This window comes from Spermophilus citellus (assembly GCF_964194105.1).
Source record: "Spermophilus citellus genome assembly, chromosome: 3".
NCBI lineage: Eukaryota > Metazoa > Chordata > Mammalia > Rodentia > Sciuridae > Spermophilus > Spermophilus citellus.
The window spans coordinates 116,907,645-116,933,712 of record NC_138184.1 but is presented as its reverse complement, the minus strand read 5'-3'; the positions used below and the strand labels follow the sequence as shown (position 1 = coordinate 116,933,712).

Here is a 26,068-nt window from a genome sequence, read left to right as displayed (position 1 = left end):
CCAGCTGACACTAGCACCTTCTGGGGGACTTGAACCTCAGATTCCAGGGATTCATCCTCCAACTGGAGAAATATAGTGGGAACCATTTACCATGAACTCACATCTGTTTTTTTTTTTTTTTTTTTTTTTTTTTTTTGGTACAAGGGATTGAACTCAGGGGCACTCAACCACTGAGCCACATCCCCAGCACTATTTTGAATTTTATTTAGAGACAGGGTCTCACTGAGTTGCTAAGTACTTTGCCATTACTGAGGCTGGCTTTGAACTTGTGATCCTCCTGACTCAGCCTCCCCAGCCACTGGGATTACAGGCATGGGCCACCATGCCCAGCTATCCTGTCTGTTTTAACTTGGATGATAAAATCTTAATTATGCTCAGCTACTTTAGGGTCCTATGGCATGGGGGATGATGGCAGGGAGACCACCTCAAAGCACGGTCTTTACTTTCTCTTCTACCCTCAGGTGGAGAGATGCTCTGTTTAGAACACAGCTGGCCTGTGCCTCTACCTCAGGCATCCACACTGCATACAGGCAAAGCCCACCCTGCTCGCCTGACATCTTACAGCTCAGTCTTCAGTTGGGAACTTAAAACTCCTCAGTGTTCAGCAAAGCGAGGCCACACCTGACACCAGCCTCAGCAGGATTGTTGTTGGGGCAGGACTCAGGAGTTCTCTGATAACCCCAAAGAGCAATTTGTCAGCCCCTCTCCTTCCTACTGCCTTTATATGCTTTTTATTCCTTTGGTGGTGCTGGGAATAGAAACCATGGTTTTGCACTTACCAGGCAAATGTCTTATCACTGAACCACATGTTCAGCCCATCTTTATATGATTTTAGACCTGTATATATTAGAAAATTGTTTCAATTCTATAATAGAACACATACATTAACTTTAGTTTGTTTTTGGCTAGTGATACCTTTGCAATTAGTGAAAAACTGAGATCAGAATGCTTCAAAGTCAAAAAATTTTAACCTTTTGAGGTCAAAGCAACCAGGACCCACTTCACTGATTTAAGGTGACTTGAATTTAGATGACTCATGTGAATAGCATCACTTGTTTTATGCATCTGAAAGGGTAAGAACAAAAATACCAAATTCCACTAACGCTAGTTTTTTAATGTGGCTGGATCAGAAGCATTGCTGGGCTATGATGGGTCAGAATGTCTGACTGCCAAAAAAAAATGTGGCATGGAATTTTACTCAGCACTGAGAGAATAAAATCATGGCATTTGCAGGTAAATGGATGGCAGTGGAGAAGATAGCCAATCCCCAAAAAAACAAATGCCAAATGTTTTCTCTGATATAAGAAAGCTGGCTCATAGTGGGGTAGGGAGGGGAAGTATGGGAGGATTAGATGAAATCTAGATAGGGAAGAGGGGTGGGAGGGAAAGGTAGGGCACAGGAAATTAGCAAGGACGGTGGAATGTGATGGACGTCATTATCCAAAGTACATGTATGAAGACTTGAATTGGGTGTCAACATACTTTATATACAACCAAAGATATGAAAATTTGTGGTATATATGTGTAATAAGAATTGTAATGCAAAAAAAGTACATGTATAAAGACAAATCAGCGTGAACATACTTTGTACACAAAGATATGAAAAATTGTGCTCTATATGTGTAATAAGAATTGTAATGCATTCTGCTGTAGTGTATTTAAAAAAAATAAAATCAATTTTAAAAAAAAGAAAAAAAAAGAATGTCTGTCAAAGGCCACCTCATCTTGTGGGACTTTGGGAAGGGGAGCATTTACAAAACACTAGCTTCAAACCCCTTTTGTGCCAGGTGCTCTGCTATAGATGAAGATGTAGAGGAATTTGGCCCACAGGCAGCTCAGCTGGTACTTTGGGGCTGGGATTCAAACCTGGGTCTAGTTCTTTCCACCAAACTGGTGCATTTCAAATTGGCCCCTGTGGCATCACTTCAGACATTCTTTGCATACATTTATTCCAAATGCAGCATTAAATATTAAAAACAATCTTTAGTATGTATCCTTAAGGGTCTAAAACACACTTTAGCTGAGGCTGTGAACACCTCGCAGCATGGTCTCCATTGTTGTGCATGTGGCCTATATAGGCAGAAGTCACTGATCAGGAGGGTGCTGGCCAGGGGCTGTGATCACCAAGCTGTAGTAACTCAATGCTAATGGCCCACCATCTATAAGAATTTTGGGTGTTTCTTACCTGATATATGGCAAGTGATGAATGTTTTATTAATTTGTTTCAAGCATCTACTGCAGTTCTATCAGGAACTAGAGAAAGTAGGCAAGCTGTGACTTACTATTTAAAATCACTTATCTATATGAAACAGGATTTATTCCCTTCCATATTATACAACCAAAACAATTCAGAAGTAAACTGGATGCTGAAACAGTTCCCAACTAATCCATTTGCATTAATTAAAAAAGTTCCCTCTCCAACCCGATTAAAGATGTTATGACTTGAATTTTGACTATTCACACTAATGATATCATTTGTTTTTATACTGTTGAAAAAGTAAAAATAAAAACAAAAACAAAATCATATTATCATGCCCTTTTGATTTGGATTAGAACAGAAAGTAGGGTTCATAATTTAACAGCTTTTTTGGTAAAAGCTATTAAGCCCCTCTCCAAGATTTCTGGTCTGGCCAACACAAAGGGAACCAAGCTAAAATAGCTATTTACATAAGGTTGCCTTATGGAAACCCAAGAAATGAGGGGGAGGGAGCCAGGAAGTTTTAATTCAAATTTTGCTATTAACTCACTGGGTAATCCATATGACTTTTTGCTCCTCTCTGAGCCTGTTTCTTCAATGAAAGGGAAGAGGCTGGGTTAAATCAATAGCTTTTAGACTTTTAAGAGCCAAAGCCTTTCTTTTTAGCAGATCTTTCTAGGAAGTTTAGTAGACCTTTCAGGGGCCTAGGGCTCCCGACCTACTATGGTCCTGCAGAATAGTAAGAAAAAACACAGAAATGGGGCTGGAGATGTGGCTCAAGCGGTAACGCACTCGCCTGGCATGCGCGGGGCACTGGGTTCGATCCCCAGCACCACATAAAATAAAGATGTTGTGTCCACCAAAAACTGAAAAATAAATATTAAAAAATTCTCTCTTTAAAAAAAGAAAAACCACAGAATCAAGTGATGTAAGGCCCCTCCTACCTTAAAGTCCAGGATTTCTGTACCCTGCTTTGAGATTATAAATGCTGACCCATGGCACCACCTCCTGTCTGAACCCCTCTCCTGGACTAGGCTGAGCAGATTCATCCCTTGCACACAAGACCTTGCCTCAGCACTGACTGGAGAACCATAAGGGCAACTGAAATCCAGGGGCTGAACAACTGTTTGTGTGTAACAATGGCATATTTATTCAACTTAAATGGTCAATGAGGCTACAGCAGAATCAATGCTGTTACAACAGGTAAGCACTACTGTCAGCAGCAACACACCAGTACATCTCTTCACCAGCATCTGTGCCTCATAGGTTACATTCTCATTCTTTTTCTTTTAAATCTTATAAACCAGTTGGGAAGCAGATAAAGGCCAATTTTAAGTACCAACGTAAAACAAACTTCACTGAAAATACAATTCAAATACAACTAGATCAATGTAGGAAAAGTTGACTAAGAACTTAGGTGTAATAGAAAAGAACTTAAGTGGTAAATAAAATACAATAGCAGCATTTAAAGACTAATTCCCAGTTCAAAAGATGCCCCTTCCCCTGCCCATACCGTACCTCATGCCTGGCCCTGTCCAAGACGTCTGTTAGATCAGGCAAGGCAACTGGCATGTGCATACGAACATGCAGCAGACGAGCCCAGAGGAGCAAGGCTTCCGTGTGTTTATGTGCTGAGGATCATAGGACTCATGTTTAAGTGTCAGACTCTTAGAAGGGTCACCTCCTACTCGACAGGAAGCCTCTCATGCATTCTGGTCCTGCCCTTGAGAGATCCCGTCAGTAACCTCAACTTAAACACAACCTCCTCCTTTGTCAAGAGCTTTGTAATGTTGTGAACATCCAATTAAAAAAAAAAAAAAAAAAAAAAAACCAAAAAAAACCTCCTTGGAAATGTGACTAGAAATTAAACAGCTGGGACTCCTGTCATGTTTTCCAATTCTCTCCACAGCCTAGAGCCCATTTTAAACCCTATTAGCTCTACTCTCAGTTAATGCAATTTTGGAGGGTACAGCTGCAGCCCCAGAGAAAGGCCACTTGAACAGGTACCAGTTAGATGAAACCCTGTAACAGCACCTTCAAATCAGCCCTCATTCTTCAAAGATAGCAGTCAGGGCTACAGTTAACTTCCATAGGCATGGGATCTCCTAACCTCAAGTACAGTCAAGTTTTTCAGTTATCTCAAGACCAATCACTTGCAATCTTATTCTAGGATATACCCTTGATTCCTATTTTAGTATCAAAAACTAGAAATTGTTCAACAATGTCTATTGCACTGTTTTTGTTCATTCTCCTTTAGATCTGCCACGGCACCTTTTTCCTAGAATACTCTTTGCTAACATGCAAAGTTAACAGTGAACAGATACACAAAATTGATAAGAGAAAAAATGTTCTATACATCTCCACTGGGAAATCCCAATGGATTAAGGCAGCCATATCATGGGAATAAAGGGGAGGAAAGAGACTTGGAGTTAAGAAGGTCAAAGTGGCATGTGTGTATTGAGAAAACACCAGGATACTCAAGTTCCGAGATGAAGAGGACATTCTGGTAGCTCAAGATCTCTGTTAGTGCCAACTACTTTAGGCCTAATTCCTCTACATAATGGCCTGAAGACAGCTGGCCTCGCCCATGGAAAATGGCTTTTCTCATGCACAGCCACCTTCCATAGGGCAGTCATAATGTGCAGGTATGTATTTTGGCTCCTGTCTTCTTATCCCCAGCAGTTCTCCATTTATGGGCCCCCAACAGGGCTTGCTAAATTATGCCAGTGTTTTAATTTGATGAGGATTGAGCCATTACACTTCAAGAACAGCAGTACTGTGTATAGGCACACATTAGCCATGACACCACTCAAGTTCTTCCATACCTTGATCTGAATGCAGATTGGGCTCCCTAGTTGACTGAACCAGACTCAAGGGGCTAAGGTGGAACCCTCTTTATCTGCAGAGGACAGTTTTATTCTCAGACAAGGCACCCACAGCTTTCAAACTGAAACCAGCTGAGTTGTTTTTAAATGCTTATACACTTTAGGGAGAAGGGAAATCTAGAAAGAGATCCTACAAAGCCTGCCCTGAAGAGTGAAGGCCCCCTGGGGTGCTCTGAACAGGTCACTCTTCAGAGCCCACCTGACTCACCACAGACCTTAGGCTGGGGACCTGAGAGCCAGGTGCCACTTAACACCAACCTTCCAAAGAGGTAATACATCTCACCTACAGACCCACAGGATGGACAGGATGCTAAACAGCCATGTAGGGAAAGAAAATCCACTTCTTTTTAGAAAAAGTCATAGTCCAGAAATAACTAGATATCATGGCCTTGCTCAGCTAGAAACAGAAGTCAAAAATCTAAGGAATGGAGTTTCTTCTCTGTGGGGGAAGGGAGGATGATGCTCTATTTAAGCACATAATCCAGTCATATTCAATTCTATTTCTGCCTCCAAGTTCTCTTGCTGCCCACTTGTATTATCTCATCCAAGAAATACTGGCTAAGATGTCTTCTACCCACTCCCCCCACCATGTCTCTGCCTGCTCCCTGCTGCATGCAGGCTCTAATACTCCCTGGGTGGGGTGGAGTGGGGGTTCAGGGGCCAGAGAATTGGCTGCCCTGAAATCAGAGGAGCAGCCAAAAAAAACAAAACAAAACAAAACAAAAAAAAAAACAAGGAGCCTAGAGGTCAGAGGTAGTTTTAATTATTACTGATGTGCAATTCTTCCGATGCAGAAGAACAGTCAATTGTTCAAATGCCCGATGGCTTTGCCCCTTTTTAACTTGGGAGAGCTTAGGGGCAAAATCATTAAGGAAGTGTTTTTCAGTGCTTGGGCATCATGATCAATCTCCTTGCCAAGGTCTAGAGTTGAAAAGAAATCTGTCATTTTCCTTTGCCAAATGTCAAGTTTCCCATCAGCACCAAGAGACCAAGAGACCAAGAAACCAAGTGACAAAGAGGGGATAAACCACAGGGCAAAGAATTAAAACATGTTATAGCAAATGCCACCATGTGAAACACTCAACTTTATTCACTTTATTTATATATTTAACAATTCTAAAGTATTTACTTCTTGCTTTGACAAAAAATGAAAAATATAGGAGCACTGACTGACTCCTCTTTAGGAGAAAAGGGTTATATGTACAGCTACGGAGAGTTATGGTTCCTCCTTTACATACAAAGAAAAATATTAAAAAAGTGCTTCATTGATCAAAAAAGAGCTAAGAGCTGCAAGCATTTATTCACACTGTACATCAGACCCAAGAAACCCGTATCATAACCTCTTGGCACCTGTCACTAAGAACTGCACAATCTTCAATTACACTTACTTCTCCCTACCTTCACCATCAGAGCATGTGGAGTGTGGAGAAGAATTACACCCTGTTTCTCTAAGCTCAGACTCTGGGCTTTGCCTGGACTGACAGCGCCAGGAAATGTTTCTGGGCCACGTGTAACCATACTCAGGCACACGTAGGAGCCACCTTCCTAAGACACAGCTTGCCTTTGGCCAGGGACCTGCTTCCAAAGGGAAAGGGCTGGAACTTAAGCATTCCCTAACCTCACCCTTTCCCCTTACATGATGTACCCTGCCACCAGTTAGCAGCATTCAGCAAAACCAAGCATGGCCCTTCTCCAAGAGGGAGGGCAGGCACAAAACATGGATGCCAACATCACAAAGCACAAACCTAAATTCCTCCCTGTCCTTCCCCACACCCACCTCCATCACAAATACTCTTGATTTAAGGCTCTTTTTGGACCACATCAAAGCTCACTGAGGAAAGGTACCCCAAATCTCTTCCAGGTGATGTCACATCTCTAAGGAACACTGCAGAGTAACCAAGTGGCCCTTTACTGCTGGCCAGCAGCCAGACATGTACCCACTCAGGCAGCCAGAAGCAGGGCAGGGGGACTGCTGGGCCTCTCCTGCTGCTCCAAGAAAGGAAGGAGGAGGAAGGCTGATCATGTGGGGACCTTCATAACTATAAAGGCCGATTCTACCCCTTAAGGGGAAGATCCATGATTTGTTTGGATTGGGAATGGGGAATTTTTGGAACCCTGAGTCTGGATTTCCCTGTCCTGGCTGAGGAAGAAAGATTGTTTGAGGGACCAGGCCCTGGAAGTGGCTCCAAGGTGTGCCTGGGGCTCAGGGCGGGCCTTGGCCATGGAAGCAGGACACCACATTCTGGCCATTCTGTACTCTCACTCACAAGGAAGCACTATCTGGCCTGCCCAGGAGGCAGCCCCCTGAAAAACGGAGGGAGCCCTAGACAATTTGGGTCAAGTTAAAAACAGAATCCCATGGGGAAAAACATGCTGATCACCCATCCCTAGCTCCTTCTACCTTCCCCAAAATGGGGCCTGAGGGATCCATTTACTGTGTGTGCCCCTCCCTCCAAATATAAACCTCATTTTCTGTTTGTAAAGTGGGATGGCCCAGCCCCTCTCAAAGAGAGAGAAGGCACCTGGGGAGGTTCTCTTGGGAAAGATGCTTCCAGCTTCCCTGGCAACAAACGTTTCCCAACCAACTTTGATGTGGTGGTGGTAGTATGAGGAATGATCACAAATGTTGATGCTAACCTTCTTTCCTGCTCACTGTCTCAGGCCTCCACTCTTGGCTCTGACCAGCCTCCTTCCATAAGGAAGCACCAAGCCATCTCCCAGTGTGCCTGACAGTAAGCAGCTAGGCAATTACAGGAGACTTGGCAATCTCTGGTCTTCCATTTAAAAAAAAAAAAAAAAAATTAAAACAACCAGGGGATTTTTTTCCTTTTTGAAGGCAGAGGGAGGAAGGAAAAGGGAAGGGGGAAGGAAAGGGGGAGAAGGGGAAAAAAAAAAAAAAAAAATCAATCTACAATCCAGTGGCACATCCCAATTTCTGTCACTCTGTACAGGTGATTCCATGCCCCCATTCCAAAGTGCATGGGCCTCTAGGTCTGCTCAGGCTGTGTGGCCCTGTCAGAGGGACAGCAGCTTGGCCTCTGCCCACCCCAGGTCACTGAGCTTCAGTTTGAAGTGGCAGCAATGGGCTTATCCAGTTCAAGGTCAATGCTGGAGCTTGTGGGATGTAGACTGCTATAGCAAGACTTGCACACTCGACTGGGTTCAAAGAGCTGCTGGCTAGGAACCGGGACCTTCTGGTTACAACAACTGGAGCAGAATACGTTCCCACAGTTCCTTGAGATAAGAAGAAACAAAACAATGTTAGCTTCCATTAGCAAGTATGTAGTAAAGAAACCAACTTCAACAGAATTTTGTTGTGTGTGATTTTTTAGGATATGCTGGAGACTCCCTTGAAATCAAACACTTTCATTTCTCTGGCCCAGGAACAAGATAGGCAGGAATGATATCCCAACCTAGTAGAATCACATGTCATTTTCACTTTAAGGCCAAGGATACTTGGCTGTCTTACCACAATGGCTCAAGGTTATCAGGTATATAGGAAGATGCTGCCTGACAGACCTCTGAGAATAAATGGTTCCACGGCAGAAGCAGTTACTAGCTAAATGGTAAGTCCTGACCCAGAAACTTACCCAGTGGCCACACCTACCTAGGCAATGGCCTCTGTGTAACTTGTGATCACTGAGTGATCAGAGTCAAATGGAGTTGTCTTTGGGCCCTCAGAGGAAAGAAACAAGCATCCAGCCCAGCTGGGGATAAGGAGCCTTATCCAAGGGCCACTACCCAAGAGGTTTGGAGGCAACAACTTATAGGGCAGACTGCTCCCATTTAGGATGGCTCTGTAGGCAGCATGCAAAGCCAGGAGTCAAGCAGCCCATAATGCATGCTCAGAAAGTGAGAGAGGAGAAGTATAGACAAGAGCACAGATGAGCATACGTGCACACACATACCCTTATTAGACAGCTGTCAGTCAGTATGGCTCACTGCCCTGCCCCATGCATCTATCTCCAGGGAAACTCAAAGAGATCTGCCAGAAGGCTTGACTACAACACAGGCCCCAGGTCTCCACCCTCTTCCACTGAAAGCCCAGCTCTGATGCATCTGTGTGGTCCAGATCAATGCCCATCATAGCTAACAGGAAAGAGAACTGACAGAGGATCAGTTTCTGCCTACCTTATAACTCTACTTTTGTTGGACTTTAAAGTACAAACTAATCACAATGAGCTCAGCACAGCAAACTCCAAGGGTCATGACACAGCCCACCAACGGCTAGGGGAAAGCAGCTCAAGGGAAAGCCTCCTTCTCAGCCAGCATCTCTTTCTGCCCTTTTCAGTCAAACCCCTCAGTATGTAAACCTATTATTGGATTAAGGCCACTCAGGCACAGGAGAGAATATTTAAAACTACTTGGGGACAAAAGAACATTACAGAGAAAAAGGTGGACCACAGAGCCACAGAAAACTAAAATGAACACATGGAGAACCTGTGGTTACACAGAAAATTTTCTGAATGCCTATGCTTTTTTTTTTTTTTTTTTTTTTTAATATTCCTGCTGGAGTTCAGCTCAAAAATCTGATACAAATTTGATCAATTAAGCTTCTCTGACTTCTTTCAGGGGACTCCAAAAGATCTAAGTGGAGTCTGCCCTTAAAGTCTTCCATGCTAAAACATTCTCTGTGAAGATCATTTGTTCAGTTCTGTCTCTTTAAAAACAAAACAAAAAGGCACGCATCATTTCAATGAATGACTGACCCAAAAGAAATAGTTCTGAAAACCCAACTGGCTCCTCCATAAAATTAGACCCTGCAGAAGCACTGTTTCTTGTTACAGACGAGATAGCCCAACTGACCTGTATGGTCAAGAGAAAAGCACATGGCTGCAGCTGGACTCAACCTCAATGGTCTCCATCATCAGCTGCTGAGGACCACCCCCAAGCCCACCTGCCTGCCTGTGCTCTCCAACCTCAGGCTTCACCCCACTGAGTGCAGAAAGGGGAGATGATAGCATTAGTGTGGAGAAGTTATTATAGATGTGCAGACATCACAGACAGTTTGTTGCAAATGCTCACCACGTTTGATCAACACGGTCAGTGTCCCTGCAAGGATGGGAGAAAGAGCTCAGAGGAGAAGCCAACCAAAGATATTTGGGCTTGGGGTGCAAGGTGGGAAGACATGTGGTCCTAGAAGCATCATTAACAGATAAAGATGCTGTCCCACTTTCAAACCAGGTTCACTCATGTGGTGAGCAATGGTCCAATTCTGATAAACATTCTATCCCAAGAACACTGAACATCTGCCAGTCACTACCCCAGTGAAGCCAAAGCATCCCTAGTAAGTCACTACCCAAACCAAGAAAGAGAAAATAAGTTGGGAGCCATATGAATTGAAGACCATTCTCGGCTCTCTACTACTCCCCTCAGCTACAGCTGTTCATCAGTGGCACAGGGACAAGAAGTTCAGGGACAAGGAGCAGGGATGAAGTACCCTGCCCACAGACAGAAAACTATTTTTGCTCACAGTAGTAATGTTGAATCTTATGATGGGAATAAGAAACTGATTTGAGTGGTAGCTATTGCCTCACCAATATGGGGCATAGGGTGGGGAGAAGCTATCATTTGAACATTTCAAAATATAATAGTGATCACTCTCAACTGGAAGAAAGATATCAAATGTAGTTCTTCTCACCAAATTCATAGGTACTGCCCAGACAGCACACTGCCAGAGTCTGCCCAGACAGCATACTGTCGGCCAGATGCCTGCTATCCACCACATTGCAGACTCTGTGGGCCAAAGCTTAGCTTCCACACCCAGCCCACACCCCCCACGGGCACCTGCAGTGGTGTTTCCTGCTGGCGAGCCAGAAGGCACTGTCACACGCATAGCAGTGGGCAGCCAGGTGGTCAGGGAGCCAACGGGTCATCTGCAAAACAGATGGGGCCAGGTTAGTGTGACAGGATGGGCCAGGCAGCTGGAGCCAACAGAGCCATGCTGGGGGCAGCAAGAGTCACAAGGACCATATTGGCTCTGGAAGCACCAGCCCAGCAGGTCTGATGCCAAAAGTACAAGAAAGGCGTCCAAATCGTTTCCCTGAAGGGGACTCCAATCTCCCCTGAGATAAAGTGGCAGCATCACCCTAGATTGCTGTGAGGGTTGGCAAGGGTCCAGTTCACAGAGGCAACGTAGACAGAGGGCCAACCTGCTGAGTCTCTCTGGCTCAGAAATGATGGGCCTGATGTGGATTCACAGAAGCTGAAATACCAGAAGCTCAGGACTAACTGTGCTATGAGGTTCTTCCTTGGTAAGGGGCATGGGGCAGGGATGGGGCTGAAGAAAAGCCACCAAATAGTTGCATGGATGGCACTGAGAGCAGGGGCTGAGCCTGTACCTCTGTGTCCTGTTTATCCACCTGCTCCCAGCTGGCTTCAGAGAAAATCTCTGTGCTGCAGCGAGACAAACAGTTCTGATCCAGATTGCTTTCCGAGTCAGGGATTGAAGTCTGTTGGCAAACAAACACAGCTGAACAGAATGAACCCGGTCTCCTCCAAAAAGAAGAAGAAAGGGCTTGGTGAAGAAGGGAGCACTGAGGACTAGGTGCAGGCCTAAGTACTAGGGCTACTGAATCTGAGATGCATCAACCATTGGGCCTTGGGTTAAACAGGTGCAGAGATGATGCTGGGCTCAGTTGAAAGGAGATACCCAGGTTGTGTGCACTGACACTGGAGTCAAAACATGGACCTTAGGGTTCCAGGAAGTATGTGGGAGAGAAGTGACCAGGATGGAGTGGGAACTGAACTCCCAGTGTAAGCTGCCCTGGTGGAGCTGCTGATCTAACCACGCCACTTTGTTAAAATAGTGCTTTGGGCATGGCCTCCTTTCTCTGAAGGATTCTTTGCAACAATGAGAAACCATCATTAGTATGAAGTAAAGGCCAAAAAGTTATTTTGGATTGAAAGTCATTGGATGTGTCCGCCTTTAATGTACAATGACTGCTTCAGAGCCCAGTTCACAATTGCACTTGACAAGACCCACCAAAGAAGACAGCCCTTCTTTGAAAACCCTACTCTGTTACTCTCATTTCTGATTGGCAGTTTCATCAGTTAGAAACCAATCCCTTCTCTCCATTTTTACTGCCAGCATCTACCAAAAAGTGGACACAAACATTTGTTTAAAAAAAAAAAATCTAACCTTCAAAGTTACAGCCCACATCTGGGAAGGCTATCAATTTACTAGTTTTTAATGTAGGACAAGCACTACAATTTCACAAAATACTTGGCATTACTCTTCAAGTGTCATTCTGAAAACAAAGAATCCTCTCTCTGAAGAGATCTGAAGGTCCATGTAGTGCATGCTCTTTCCTTTCTCTAACTGCCCAAACAAGACATGAAAGTAAGCAAAGCAGAAAAGAGATAGTCTTCCATTTACATGGCTGAGGCTGATCTTCAGCCTCCGTGAACAGGGCTACTTTAAACCTTTTCAATTCATTTAGAAATCCTCACCAGTCACCATGCACTGGGTAAAAAAGTGTGCCCATCCTTGCTCTGCCATCTTCTCTCAGACGGCTACAGAGGAACCATGACCCACTCACCACTTCATCTCCAAAGTCCCCATTGAAGCGCAGTGATCCAGTCAGGTATTGGCTCTCCAGGCGACTCTTCAGCTCCTGGACTTGTTTCTTCAAGGTCTCCACTTCCTGCTGGTGGCCTGACTCGATCTGACGCAGGCGCTGTTGGATTGTGTCTGTGTACACAGGCATGCCATCATCATCCAGGTGGCTGCGGGAAGGCTGCTCAGGGCTGCTGACTGCGGATGGCCTTCCCGAGTGGCTATGCAGCCACTTGTGGTGCAAGTTTCTCGAGTGTAAATGGACAGAGCTGCAGCTTGTGGCAGACAGCTGGCGGCTCAGCGAGTCCTTGCTACTCCCAGCCTCCCCATTGGCACAGTGCCCATTGGGTCTGGAGTACTTCTGGAGGGTGCCAAGTGCTGGGGGCTGCTCTGAGGCCTTGTTTTCAGTCTCTGGGGCACTGTTACACACAAACCCCTCTTTACATTCGGCTAAAGGCAAGGCACAAGGGGCCCGTGTTGGGCTAAGACTGCTGCCAGGAGAAGTCCTATGTACCACAGGCCCCCCTTGTGGCTTCTCAATGAGGCTCCTCTCAGCAGGCCTGGGCTCCAGTGCTGGGGGAAGCACGTCTTTGCCACTGAACCTGCCAGTGATAACCAGGCAAGGCTTACGGTGGACTTGGGGTCCACTTTCTGACTTCACATTATCTTCCATCAACATATCCATGGAACTGTCCATGTTTGGTCCTCTGGTCTCAAAAGGGACTTGGGAAGGTGGCAGAGAACTAGACAGTGAGGTACCATAACCAACTTTTACATCTACTGGGATGGAAGGAGCTGCATCCTCCTGGCTCTCTGTAATATCCTCTATTGGAGGCTGCTCCAAAGGAACCTCCCGAGAATCCTCTCCCCTGTAGGGTTCCTGGAGTGAACTGGAGAGAACACTGGGCCCACCCTGCTCTTCAGGAATACCCTGTGAGAATAGAGACAGGCTGGAGTCTGGATGGCTCCTCAGAATAGCATCACCCAACTCTGTTTCTTGGTAAAGTACAATGGCTGAGCCCTCAGTTGCGATCCTGTTCTCCTCTTTGATCTGTGGCATCTCCACACTACCCCTGTGTGCAGGCTCTTCAGCCCCGCTCTCTTCTTTGGTGGCCTCTTGCAAAATGTTCTCCATCTGCCCCTCAGCCACCCCAGCTGCCACGGACAGCTCAGCGCCCCCGGGCACCCGGTTGGGCTTTCCTAGGCTGTCAGCAGAAGGCTCCTCTCCAGGACCAGCAAGATTGCTCAGTTCCAGAGAGCGCCGGTGCTCCTGCCACTTCTCATTCAAGCTGGGGTCACTGCTTCGCCGGCTGGCCAGAGGTACTGTGCTGTCGCAGGCTATGGTCAGATTGTCAAATGATCTAGTCTTTGGTAGGCTAAAAGAAAGAAGTTTGGGAAAATTGAGAATCTTGGAGGCTATTCAGAGGAGATCAGGAGACAACAGGTTTTAACAAGCTGGAGCTATGACATCTCAAATAATGTTCTGGAGTGCAAAGCTCCCTTATAAGTCCTCCTATCTGCACTGCCTCTACCCTATGCCCATCCATACAAATAAGTTAACAGCAAATGTTATTTTCAAAAGGTATTCTCCCTGATGCTGTTGTGTTTCCTCAACTGGTGGCAAGGTCAGACTGCTGATTCTTTGATATTACAGTATTTTATTACCCAATCACTCTGAATTTAATAAAGCTAATTCATAAGTAGCAAAGCCAACATTTCTATCATCTCACAGCATTTGCTTTCAAGCTCAGAAGACAAATCAGGGCAGGGAGGCAGGAGCAGAGAGTAGTGGATGAAATACAAACCAGGGTTCACAAAGAGCACAGAGGATGTACTCTATCACTGAGAAACTGCTTGGTGCATGTCATAGAACAGGGCCCAACTCACTTCTGGAAACTAGGCACTTTATTATCTTCCCAGAGAAAACTTTAGAGACCTAAGAACATGTTGTGGAGCCAGACAATATCATGATCTTTAACCATCCCTGGCATGTTCTCATACAGGAATATACCCACACAGGACCTGAGGCCTGTGGCATCACCCCTGGGCTCACCGGCTCAGGGGAGGATCATCAGGGCTGGTGCCTGGGACTGGATATGGTGCACAGCTGTCATCCACAGGGGTAGAAGGAGACGGGCAGGGCAGATATACTGCACTCCACAGCATCAGGTTACGCACATGGCACACAGGGTACAGTACCTGAAGAGGGGGAGAGGACACAGATTTACATATGTCCCAATAAGCATTTTAGAAATATCTGGAAAGATCAAGAATATACACCCAGCTCTAACACCCCACAGCGCTAGGACACTGATCCCTGGGGAAGCAGCATCAGTGGATAGAGAGCTATCTCCTAAAAAGGCCAATATAGGACTAGAGATTCTGTTTGGCAACATTTTTCACCTAAGCACCTCTTATGGGCATGAAAGTCTGAAAGGATCTTTTAAAGGTCCATTTTTTCATTAAGTATTTCTCAGGTCATCTTTATTGAATGACTAACTTTCATCAGCTTGATTTGCTACATAAGAAAGTGAGTCATTCCGTTACAGTGATTATTTGTTTCCTGTATAAAAGCCTGGCTTCAGCAGAAACTGCGAAACCTGCTTTACAGGATCATTTAAATTAATCATGTGAAAAGGAGGGTATTTTCTTCTTGCACTGTTACTCCTCCAGGAGGCAGGGTGGAGGAGGGAGAGAAGCAGTTGGCTTAAATCTTTGATTTGATTATTTAAATGTAATGAGAAGCATATGAATAGCCCAGTTAAGCAATATAACTTCTGATTAACCTGCTTTGATTTCTTATGGGTTTAAGATGCATTCTGAACAAAGGAATTTTACCATCTACTGACACGCAAATGTATGTGCCCCTTTTTCTCTGCTGAACAGAAGGTATTCCTTTGAGGAACAAAGTCTTAAAGGGCCTGCTAGCTCTCATATGAGCAGAGAATCACATACACATAATCAGTATCAGACCCAGTTTTGTGCTGAGACAGAAGCTGCAGAGGATATCATCACCTGGTACATGAGGAGGTGCCAGGGTCCTAGGAACAGCTCCTTCTGAGATATGAGAAGCACCCACAAAACAACTTAAGTGCTCTTCCACCAGTTAAACAAAACATGCTACGAATAAATTAAGCTCTGGAGGAAGTGCCAGAAAAGATTGGTGTCTAGGGTGGCAAAGTAGAAATGTATATTAAAACACCCTAAGCAAAGTGGTCAGAAGCAGGTCAGAGCATCATCAGAAAACAGTTCTTTCTGAGAATAGTGAGGGAAATGGAAGCAGCTCATCCATAGATAGAGATGCTGTCACAAAAACAAGCACTATTCAAACAGGCTCCCATATGTCCCCCACCCCAAACTCATTCTGCTGATGACAGAGGAAAGACTGAAGGATACATACGGCTTCTGACTGAGAGGAATACAGTAGGTTTTTGAAAGCCTTGTTGCCAGCCCGAAGAAGCGACCATACAGAACATGTTCGTTCCTGAGTATGCTTTTCCCCTCTCTCCTTGGCATTGTTGCACAGGAATGTTCCAAAGAGGCAGGAATAGGTATGCTGCACCAGTTTCACCTATGGGAGTCCAATGAGGCAAAATCATGCAGTAGGGCACACATGGGAGCCCAGCAGAGCCATCTACCCCGACATGTCTGAAAGCACTTCAGTTTACGCTGTCAGGATAGGGAAGCCCGGTTGGTCACACAAAAGCCTCCTCTTCATGCCACCAACATTCCTGAGTTAAAGATAAACTGGTACACTCCCATTCCTCTTAGATTCCCTGTTCAACAGTCTCTGAGCTTCTGAGTTAACAGCCATCCTCAAGAGCAACAGAGCACAGAAACTGGGTGCAAGAGCAGGTCAGTGTAAAACTGTGTCGAAGCTGAAAGCACATTTGTAAAACTATTTGTTTATTCCACAAATCATTACTGAACATTTCACTTGCCCCAGGCATGACTACAGGTACCAGAGGTGATGGATATGCAGCAATTATCAACCAGCTTTCCTGCCCTGATGTAGCTTACTCTAGCTAGGGCAGAGGTGACAAATACTATGAAGAACAATAGGACAGGGCGAGAGGGACACCAGGCAGGGGCTAGGCTGTGGGAAGGCCTCACTGGTTGAGACCTGATAGAAGGAAGAGAGGAGGTCATGTGGGTATCTGATGGAAAATGCTCTAGGCAGAGGCAACCACAAGCACAATGGCTGAGGGGAGTACTTTTACAGTCTGAGAAATAGTTAAGAGGCCAGTGGAAGGGAGGGAGGGATAGGAGGAAACAAGCCTAGAGAGGTAACCTCTAGGATGGCCCTTTAAGCCATTTTAAGGACTTTGGCTTTTACTGTATGAAATATAGTTACTGGAGGTTTCTGAGCAGGGGATGACATGGTCTGTCTAATGTTTTAGAAGGAGTAGCTTGACTATATGAAATGAGAGTAGGAGATAATGGTGGCCTGGACCAGTGTGACACAATAGAGGTGAAAATAAATAATAGGTTTTAGACACATTTTGAAAGCAGAACTGCAGACTCTAATAGACTGAATGTGAAATAAGAAGGAAGAGTTGAAGATGGCATAAATGTTTTTGCCCTAAATGACTGGCGCCATATGGTGAAATGGAAGACTCTTACAAGATTAAGTTTGTGGGGAGATATAGAAATCAAGAATCAAGTTTTAAATGAATGAAGTTTGAAATGCCATTAAGACCTCCAAATAGAGATACCGAGTGTTCATGATTGTGGCTGAAGTTAAGTGTAGAAGTCTAAGATGAATGGATTCTCATCACATGGAGAGCAATTAAAGCCACTAGACTGGGTGAGATCCTTCAAGTAGTTACATGGAAAAGTAGCCTGGAGGATGAACCCTGGGACATTCCAAGATTCAGAACCAGGGAGACCAAGAGGAATCAGCAAAGCAGACAGAAAGGACCAGTCAGAGAGGAAGAGGAGAATAAGAGTGGTAAGTGTAAGAGGTCAACTTGAAGAAAGTATTTCAAAAAAGAAACTGAACTGTGCCATTACAATTGATGGATCAAAGAGATAAAGACTAAGCACTGATCACTGGGTCAGCAACATGAAAGATCATTGGTAACCTTAACAAGAGTAGCTTTGGCAAAGTGTTATGGTGCATGCCTTCCTGGAGTGGGCTGCAAAGGACAGAAGAAATTTGAGATAGCTAATATAGGAGCTCTGCAGTAAAAGAGACCACAAATACAGGATAATAGCTAGAACAGAATGCAGGACCAAGAAAGGGTTTTGATAAGACAATATACATACATTATACTTTGTATGTTGACAGCTGTGATCTGGGAAAGGGAAATATGCCATTGCAGAAGGAAAGAGGAGAAATGCTGGAGCTAGCCAGCAGGACAGATGGGAGGAGATGGGAACTGTGTATAGCAGAACAGACGGGCTAAAAAGGACAAGGATAGTGCATCTTTTATCAAAGGAGAAGGGAGCAGAGAACTTTGGAGACAGTAGGGGCTTTGGTAGATGGACTGGAGGGAATATGGGACACACTAATTGCTTCTATTTCTAACTACTATTTAGGGTTTCTATCATCTCTTTTAAAAGCTAAGTTTAAAACAACTCAAGGTTTACAAGAAAAAAATGGTACATATGGATTCACTAAGTAAACAAATGCCTATTTATTATTGTTTTCAAATAAAAATAGGAGAAAATAATGACCCCTCTACTTAAATTATAAAAAGGCTACATACTTTCATGTGAAAATTGGACCACTAATATTTACATAAGTAACACTTCCAATTTTGATGGTTCCCAAAATGTAGAATCAGAAGCCCAAACTCACAAGGAATGCTTCATTGAACTCAAAAGAGCAAGGAAATTGCCTCTGAAGCTGATGAACGCAGTCAAGCCATTGCAGAAACACTGGGCAACGCTCGTTCAGATCATCCGAGTTCTCCCCATGACCGCACCGATCAGCAAACTTATGGCCAAAATCTAGCCACTCCATCTCCACAAGGACCTGGAAACCCTGCAGGGAGGCACCCAGGAAAGACAATTTGTGCTGGGCTATCCACACTGTAGCAGTCCTGAGCCTGGTGTCACCACCAGCAACCCCCTTTAATAGCTTCCCAGTAGGTTCCTCTAGCCTAGGTCCATAGACAGCTCCTTCTATTGGTACCCAAGTCTAAGGAACTTTCTCAATTATCTGAACTCCATTCCACACTCACTGAAAGGGCCCTAACAATGCATCTTAGTTAACTAAGCCCCTTTCTTGAATTTGTTCATACTTTTAGCCTCCAGACTAACATATTGAAGGGGGTGTGTGTGTGTGTGTGTGTGTGTGTGTGTGTGTGTATAAAATGAGTACCAGGGATTGAGCCCCAGGGGCACTTAATCCACTAAACCATATCCCCAGCCCTTTTTTGTATTTTTATTTAGAGACAGGGTCTTGCTAAATTGCTAAGGCTGGCTTTGAACTCATCATCCTCCTTCCTCAGCCTCTCAAACTGCTGGTATTATAGGTGTGCACCACTGTGCCTGGCACTTGAGGGACAATTTCCCAGAGAAAATTAATATTTAATGTTTTATAAAAGCCATATATTCCCCCTTAATTTTCCTTTTATTTTGAATTTTGCACATTTGGTGCTATATTTACAAAGTCATTTTTGTAAAATCCTTCCCCACCCTAGATTTTTACAAATGTTTATATATGTTTAAGCGTACTTTGTGGTTTTTCTTACTTCTTTAACCCAAAGGGAGGTTATTTTAGGGTCAGACTCCTTCTTGATAGAACACTCTTTTGGTAATATCTAGACCTATTATCAGAAGCAAACCAAAATCCTTTTTAAAGAAGCCTCATTTTCCTGGGTTAGCCAGAACTTTCCCATGTAGACAGGCTATAAAAGAAAAGATCTATATTTCTCAATACCTTGTAACCTACAATCTGTCACACTTTAACAGGCATAAGAACTGCAGCAGGCACCTAACAATGTAGCTCAAGGTGCAGGAGGAATAATTAAAAACAAATTTGGCTTTCTTTAGACCTAATTGCTACCCCCCCCAAAAAAAAAATGATCATAAGACTCTCGGAGACCTCCCACACTTGTTATACAGTACCAACTCCCACACTTTGGACACACTCACCTCTATGGTTCGGTAATAAGGGTCCAGCAAGAGCTTAGCCAGTGCCACAATCTGAGGGGTGCGGTCCCAGCCATCTGAACAGTGCACTAGTACAGGTCGCTGGTCACGATCCACAGCATGCACCACCAGAAGGGCCGACTTCAAAAGCACAGATAGGTGATGAAGCCACTTCGTGCTTTCAAGAGCTGAAAGCCAACTATAAAAATAGGAAGGGATGAGGCAATTTTTTATGATGTATTGATCATATCCAATGCCTGTCAAATAAAAAGCAATACCCCAAGATTTTTCTCTTCAAATGTGACACTGCCAAAACAGACAGAAAATCTGTTTATAAAACATGTCCAAAAACAAGACTCAGGCCTTACTCTGTAATAGAGGGCATCCTCAGAAATAGGGACTGTATTTAATAAGACCACCTTTGGTTCTAACACCTTTGGTTCTAACATGCTGATGAGTAATTTCCTAGAGAAAATTAAAAAATTAATGTTTTTCAGTCCATAGTACATACACACAGTATAAGAAAAGTGGAACCTTCTGAGAGATATTTCTAAGATGTAAAACAGAAGACATTTAAGAATCAACAATCCTTCCCAATAAGTTCTCAAAAAAAAAAGTAAACTTAAAAATATAAATAGTCTATAATGAGATATAAGCTGAACACTGGACACCACACATGGGGGGCTGGAGTTATAGCTCAGTGGTAGAGTGTTTGCTTAACATGTGTGAGGCACTGGGTTTAATCCTCAGCACCACATAAATAAATAAGCTAAATAAAGGTATTGTGCCCATCTATAACTAAAAACAAATTTTCAAAAAAATCTGAATGGGGCTGGGGTTGTAACTCAGTAGTGAAGCATTTGCCTTATACATATGAGGCACTCAGTTTGATCCTTAGCATCACATAAAAAAAATAAAGGTATTGTGCCCATCTAAAATAAATAAATATATATATATTTTAAATCTGGATGAGCCTAATAGGATGATTTAGACTTATGAAACTAGTCTACCAATGGCCACATGGAATTGCTAGGCTTTACCCAGACCAGATTGAGCAGGGATCTAGAAGAATCTTTTTTAAAGAAGCACTCAAGAATATCAGATAGCAAGAACTGCCTCTTGGGAGTAATCACCACCTGACACATTTGAGTTTTTGGTTTTTGTTTTGATTTGTTTTAATCTGTGTTTACATATGTTTCTTGTGCTTCTCCCTGCCCCTAATTCCCAAAAATGAGTTCAGATTTTTCTAAAATGCAAAATTTGTGGTTAAGACAAGCCCCGGTCCTCAAACAATGAGCCAGACAGGAAGGAATAAATACAGATGAAGTGGTGGTACATCTGTTTTAGGAGTAACTGCCAACACTAGGACTACAGGACAAAGCCATAAAGGTCTACTAAATCTCAGGGAATGAATGAATTTTTGGAAGAATCTAAGGAGCGGGGGATCTTCCCAGCCAGACAAGCAGACTACAGAATTAAATGCATATGTACTGATTTCATATAGATTAGTACCGTCTACCACCTGGACTGTGACTCTTTGGAGAGCTGACACTGTTTCCATCACAGATGTACTGAGTGCCTAGTATTCAGAGAGGAGACCTACTGTTTAATGAGCTGTAAGTCTGCCATCAGTAAAAACACAATATCAAGACTTTCTATCTCCTAGTAGATACTAGGAAACATTTTTTCCTGATGTACCCATTGTTTATTCTCATTCTTCACATGGCCGTGAAGGAAACCAAACTATAGGCTTAAGAGACCAAAAATGAAATTATCTTCTTACCTCTGGAGAAATGGTAAACAAAAGAATCAGTGTAGGTTTCTTTTGAACATGACTGAACCGTTATAAAATACCAGTTGGTGCTACCCTAGTCTAAGAGAAAAGCTGCACTCTGAAGTATGCCAGCAGAGGAGGTTCTGGAATACAGCACACTCCCCTGTGCTACTCTCAAACTGGAGCAGAAGCATCCCCTAATCCTCCACAACCCCAAACCACCACTGGGGATGAACTTAGAGCCAAAGCGGCTTTTTTCCCCCACAAGAGGCTTCAGTAGTGCATTATGATTTGCTGCTTCTTTAATAAAATTCCCTAGATATTAATTTGGAGGAAGTAAGAGCTAATAATCTGAGTTCAAAAACTAGCTTTTCTAGCCCAGTGGCTTGGAAGACTGAGGCAGGAGGATGGCAAGTTCAAAGCCAGCCTCAGCAAATTAGTAAGACTCTGTCTCAAAAAATAAAAAGGTCTAGGTATATGGCTCAGTGGTTAAGTGCCCTGGGGTTCAATTTCCAGTACCAAAAAAAAAAAAAAAAAGCCATTTTCGTAATTTTAATATGGATGATATGAGAGATCACATAATTGGCAATCTTTGTTTTATAGACAAAAAACTAAGACCTACAGTAGTAAAGTCACTTTGCCAGGGTCACAAACTCAGTTTGCGGCAGGTCTCCTGGGTTCTCAGCCAGGCACCTTCTATGCCTCATCTTAGAGGAAAGGGTGCTGCCAGATGGGTCCTGGAATTGTGTAGGAATTGCAAATAGCAAATCCCAAAGGAAAGTAGGAAGCTCCTTTCTTTGAACAGTCTGCCCACAAAGGACACTTGCTGAATGGAACTGTAATGAATTTAATCCTTTGCTACTAAAAGTCAACACAAGTGGTTTAGGCAGTACCTGATTTAATAAATCCAATAAAGAATGCAGCAAAACTCAATGTGATCATGAGGTCTACTGAACAGGACCCAGGGAAATGACTATGAAAAAATGAATTCTGTCTTCTCTGGCACCAACTCTAACTTCCTGAAATAGAACAGGGGCTTTTAAATATTTATTGTCCATATTTGTTTTACAGAGCCCTGCTCCTAATTTATCTTGTATTCAAAGAGTACCCTTGCAGAGGGTATTACTTCACCTTCCTTATTACAAATGCTAACCATTCATTTTTAATGAGCAATAAAAATCATGATAATGTTCTCAGTAAATAAAAGAGTAGTTTAGAAATCAGAAGCAAGAATAAAAAAAACTGACCTAATGACAAGTTTAACCCATTTTAGAACATGAAGCGTAAACTGACTTTTTGTGGTAAAACAACCCAGTTCATAGCAAATAAGTGTCACTATAGGATTTCAGAAAACAAAGAATAAAAATGCTTTGGGACAAAAACAACGTGAAAGAGAAAGGATGGGAGTCCCAGCACAAACAAGGCAATGCTTCTGTTCTAAAAAGGACTGAGATTTTTTTCCTTTGCTGCACATTTAAAAATGTTTCAAAGGGCTGGGTTTTTCTTCCATCTCTGCTTTATGCTGCCTTGCTCCTGATGCAGAAAGAATATGTAAAAAGGCTAAAAATGTAACTTAAGTGTACCATGAATCAGGAGAAGATACCTTCAAATTTAATTAACAACAAAAACAGAGCAATGTAAAACTAAAGTCTTACTTTCCCGGATCTGGCGTCTGTGTGCACAGCAACCTCAAAGACTGAAAACTCCTCCGGATAGAATGAATGTTTGCCATCCCCATAAACACAACTTCACAGTTCGGGTAATAATCTGGAAAGAATAACAATAAAGAGAACACAAATATGTTGAATTTAAAGCCTGCATGGCCAAATTTAAAAGATGCAAACTGGCTATAAAACAAATCCATTGCAGCTGCTGACTAATGAAACTGCAATGTTGTGATGCTTGACTATTAATCCAGTGCTTTATTCAAAGAGGCAAACAGCACTTGCATTTTAGCCGTCTTTGTAAAAGAGGTGAAAAAGGAAGGTTACAGCTGTAAAGAAGGTACTAACAAAATAAAAGCTATTATGTTTTAAAAGAAAGACCTATAAACTTCCATCTCATCTTTACTTCCTGGGCCTCATCTATTTGTGGCTCTGGAATCTCTCTGAAAAGAATCTGGCAGAACAGTGCCTTCATGCATTTAAATTTTACCTTGGTACAACTGCTTCCAATTTCCAGCTCAGGTCACACCTAAATAAGGAGCTTGGTACCTCTTCCTGCACCATCAGCCACAACTGGTACCAAGGAGTCTCTCCTCAGAGAAAGCCACCATTCAAACAGCAAAGGTGTTACAAGTCGGGACAATTTTCACCCCAGGTTTTCTAAGGAAAAAATCCCCACATGGAGTTTGCCAGGAGGCCAGTAAGGAGCATACCCACTGTCAAAAGCAACAAAAAGCTTTTAGAAGACTGAGAAATAGAGCCACTAAAGCAGCATCCAAATGTAAACAGGTCTTATGGAAGATTTGCTTTATCACCTAAAGGTTGGCAGGAAAGGAAGATTATTTGGCTTCACTGCACCTCCTCCTCCATATCTGCTTGGAAAACAACACACAATTTTAAGAATATAAAAAGAAGCTCTGGCTCTCTCAAGAAAGAAGGGGAGAAATATGGGCTTGTCACTTATTTCAAATTAAGAACTAAGTCCAGGTTGGGCATGGGCTGGACTCATAAGGAGATAGTATTTGAGGACCATGCACCATCCACCTTACCTGGGCATTCGCAGCCTCCTCCTTTGGCTCGGTTTGCCACAGCTGCTGCATAGGAGCGAGCATCCAAGATCAAAAGCTTCTGCGGTTGGATGGCTAAACTCTCTGCTCCTGAAGCATTTGATAGAGAAGAATCTACGGACATCAGGAAGGGGGGAAAGGGTAAAAACTAAATAAACCTGTGTCACTGAGAACTGTGAAAACTAGAACCAGAGACACATGCTGTAGTACCAAAAAACTCAAATGAAACCTCCTAACCAGACCTAGATAGATGAACTACTCTTCCTAGTTTATTTTCTATTTTTCCTTCTTATTAAAAGTTGACAATTCATTTTCCAAAACCAACTCCTGAGGTAAACATGGAGATCCACATAGCCCAACCTCCTATATCTCATTTCTATACCTATAGTCCAAAACTTGGTACCTCCCTACAAGGAGTATAGATACACTACAAGTCCCCATCACACTCATACTCCATTCTTGTCATGACAGCCAGGCTTGAAACAAAGAGTCTTCTGGTTCTTAGCCAAGACTCAAGACTCCTCAAATAATCCCATCAAATTCTCTTCCAGAAAGTACTAAAGAAAAGGCCACTTCGGGCTGGCATTGTAGCCCAGTGACAGAGCACTTGCCTTGTACATATGAGGCACTGTGTTTGAGCCTCAGCACCACATAAAAATAAATAAAATACAGGTATTGTGTCCATCTACAACTAAAAAAAAAAAAAAAGAAAGAAAGAAAAAGAAAAAAGAAAAGGCCACTTCAAGAAAAGTTTCTCATATACGATAAAACTGCTGCTGTGGGTGCAGGTAGCACCTTACCAAACTCCACATCGGAAAGGTCTCCCCCATTGGGAAAGTCTCGGGAACTATTCCTAGTTGACAGCTTGCTGCCACCACTCGATCGGGAATCAGAAGCACAAGCTTTGGCTACTGACTGCACGAGGTGCTCATCATCTGCATTTCGCCAACCCCACCAGCTGACCTCTGGCTGTCCACAGCGGGCAATGACAGCTCCATTGCTCTGGTGCCTGTGCCGGGAACAAGAGAAAACAACTGTATCATCCTAAGGGTACATATTTAGGGAGACCCATTCAAATGCTCTGCACTCACATAGAGAGTAAGGTACAGAAGTTTAAGCACATTATTGAACAACCTACTCTAGGTAAGTCCTGAACTGGCTTCAAGTTGTCTCAATATGAAAGAGGGCAAAAAATGTATACACCAACAATAACAACAAAACCAGTATGTATCTTTCTCAAGTACCATACCATCACAGAGATCTCTGTAAAGTTACTTACAAAATGAATAGAGAAATATTCATTTAGAGAAAATAAATGAATACTCATAATTTCAATATTTGAATATTGTATTTCTAGGAAATAAAAAAATGATCTACAAATACTACATTAATTTTCTAGTCAATAACTAACTCCTCCTTTCTGATATGGTACCTAAATACCCTAGAATAATATATGCTGAACTAGAGGGGAAAATGTGTTGCTTCACTGACTCCTGAGGGTCTACTGCAGCAACTATGCACTCATGGCCGGCTTGGGCTTCCTTTTTTTTTTTTTTTTTTTTAAACAAAGAGATTGAACCCAGGCGCACTTAACCACTGAGCCACATCCCCAGCTGCCCCCTTACAGTGCGCTTTTTAAACATTTTATGCAGGATCTTGCTAAGCTGCTTAGGGCCTCATTAAAGTTGCTGAGCCTTCTTCCCCCCACTCTCCCCGACACACCCCAAACAGATCCTACCTTTGGAACTGAAAACACTTGCCTAGACAAAATCTGAGATTTCATGAGTCAAAAATTGCTCTTATTTAGGCAGATAGCTCAATA

At 43.3% G+C, this 26,068-nt stretch overlaps 1 protein-coding gene across 14 annotated transcripts in view; it reads right to left on the bottom strand.

The window, feature by feature from the left end:
* Nucleotides 1–6,147: 6,147 nt before the first annotated feature.
* MTMR3 (myotubularin related protein 3) overlaps nucleotides 6,148–26,068 on the bottom strand; it is a 132,816-nt gene continuing 112,895 nt past the window's right edge. For 7 of the 14 annotated variants that reach the window (XM_081285704.1, XM_081285705.1, XM_081285707.1 and 4 more), the window contains 12 exons: nucleotides 25,047–25,255; nucleotides 24,229–24,360; nucleotides 23,171–23,282; nucleotides 19,745–19,940; nucleotides 18,444–18,629; nucleotides 16,041–16,211; nucleotides 14,694–14,839; nucleotides 12,624–14,016; nucleotides 11,424–11,534; nucleotides 10,870–10,958; nucleotides 10,108–10,134; nucleotides 6,148–8,316 (listed from right to left, as the gene is read on the bottom strand). In XM_081285704.1, the coding sequence (XP_081141830.1) occupies nucleotides 8,145–8,316; nucleotides 10,108–10,134; nucleotides 10,870–10,958; nucleotides 11,424–11,534; nucleotides 12,624–14,016; nucleotides 14,694–14,839; nucleotides 16,041–16,211; nucleotides 18,444–18,629; nucleotides 19,745–19,940; nucleotides 23,171–23,282; nucleotides 24,229–24,360; nucleotides 25,047–25,255 (2,944 nt within the window). In that variant the 3' untranslated portion in view covers nucleotides 6,148–8,144. The remainder of the gene's footprint in view (nucleotides 8,317–10,107; nucleotides 10,135–10,869; nucleotides 10,959–11,423; nucleotides 11,535–12,623; nucleotides 14,017–14,693; nucleotides 14,840–16,040; nucleotides 16,212–18,443; nucleotides 18,630–19,744; nucleotides 19,941–23,170; nucleotides 23,283–24,228; nucleotides 24,361–25,046; nucleotides 25,256–26,068) is intronic. The other 7 variants (XM_081285709.1, XM_081285711.1, XM_081285699.1 and 4 more) reach the window with 4 other exon arrangements.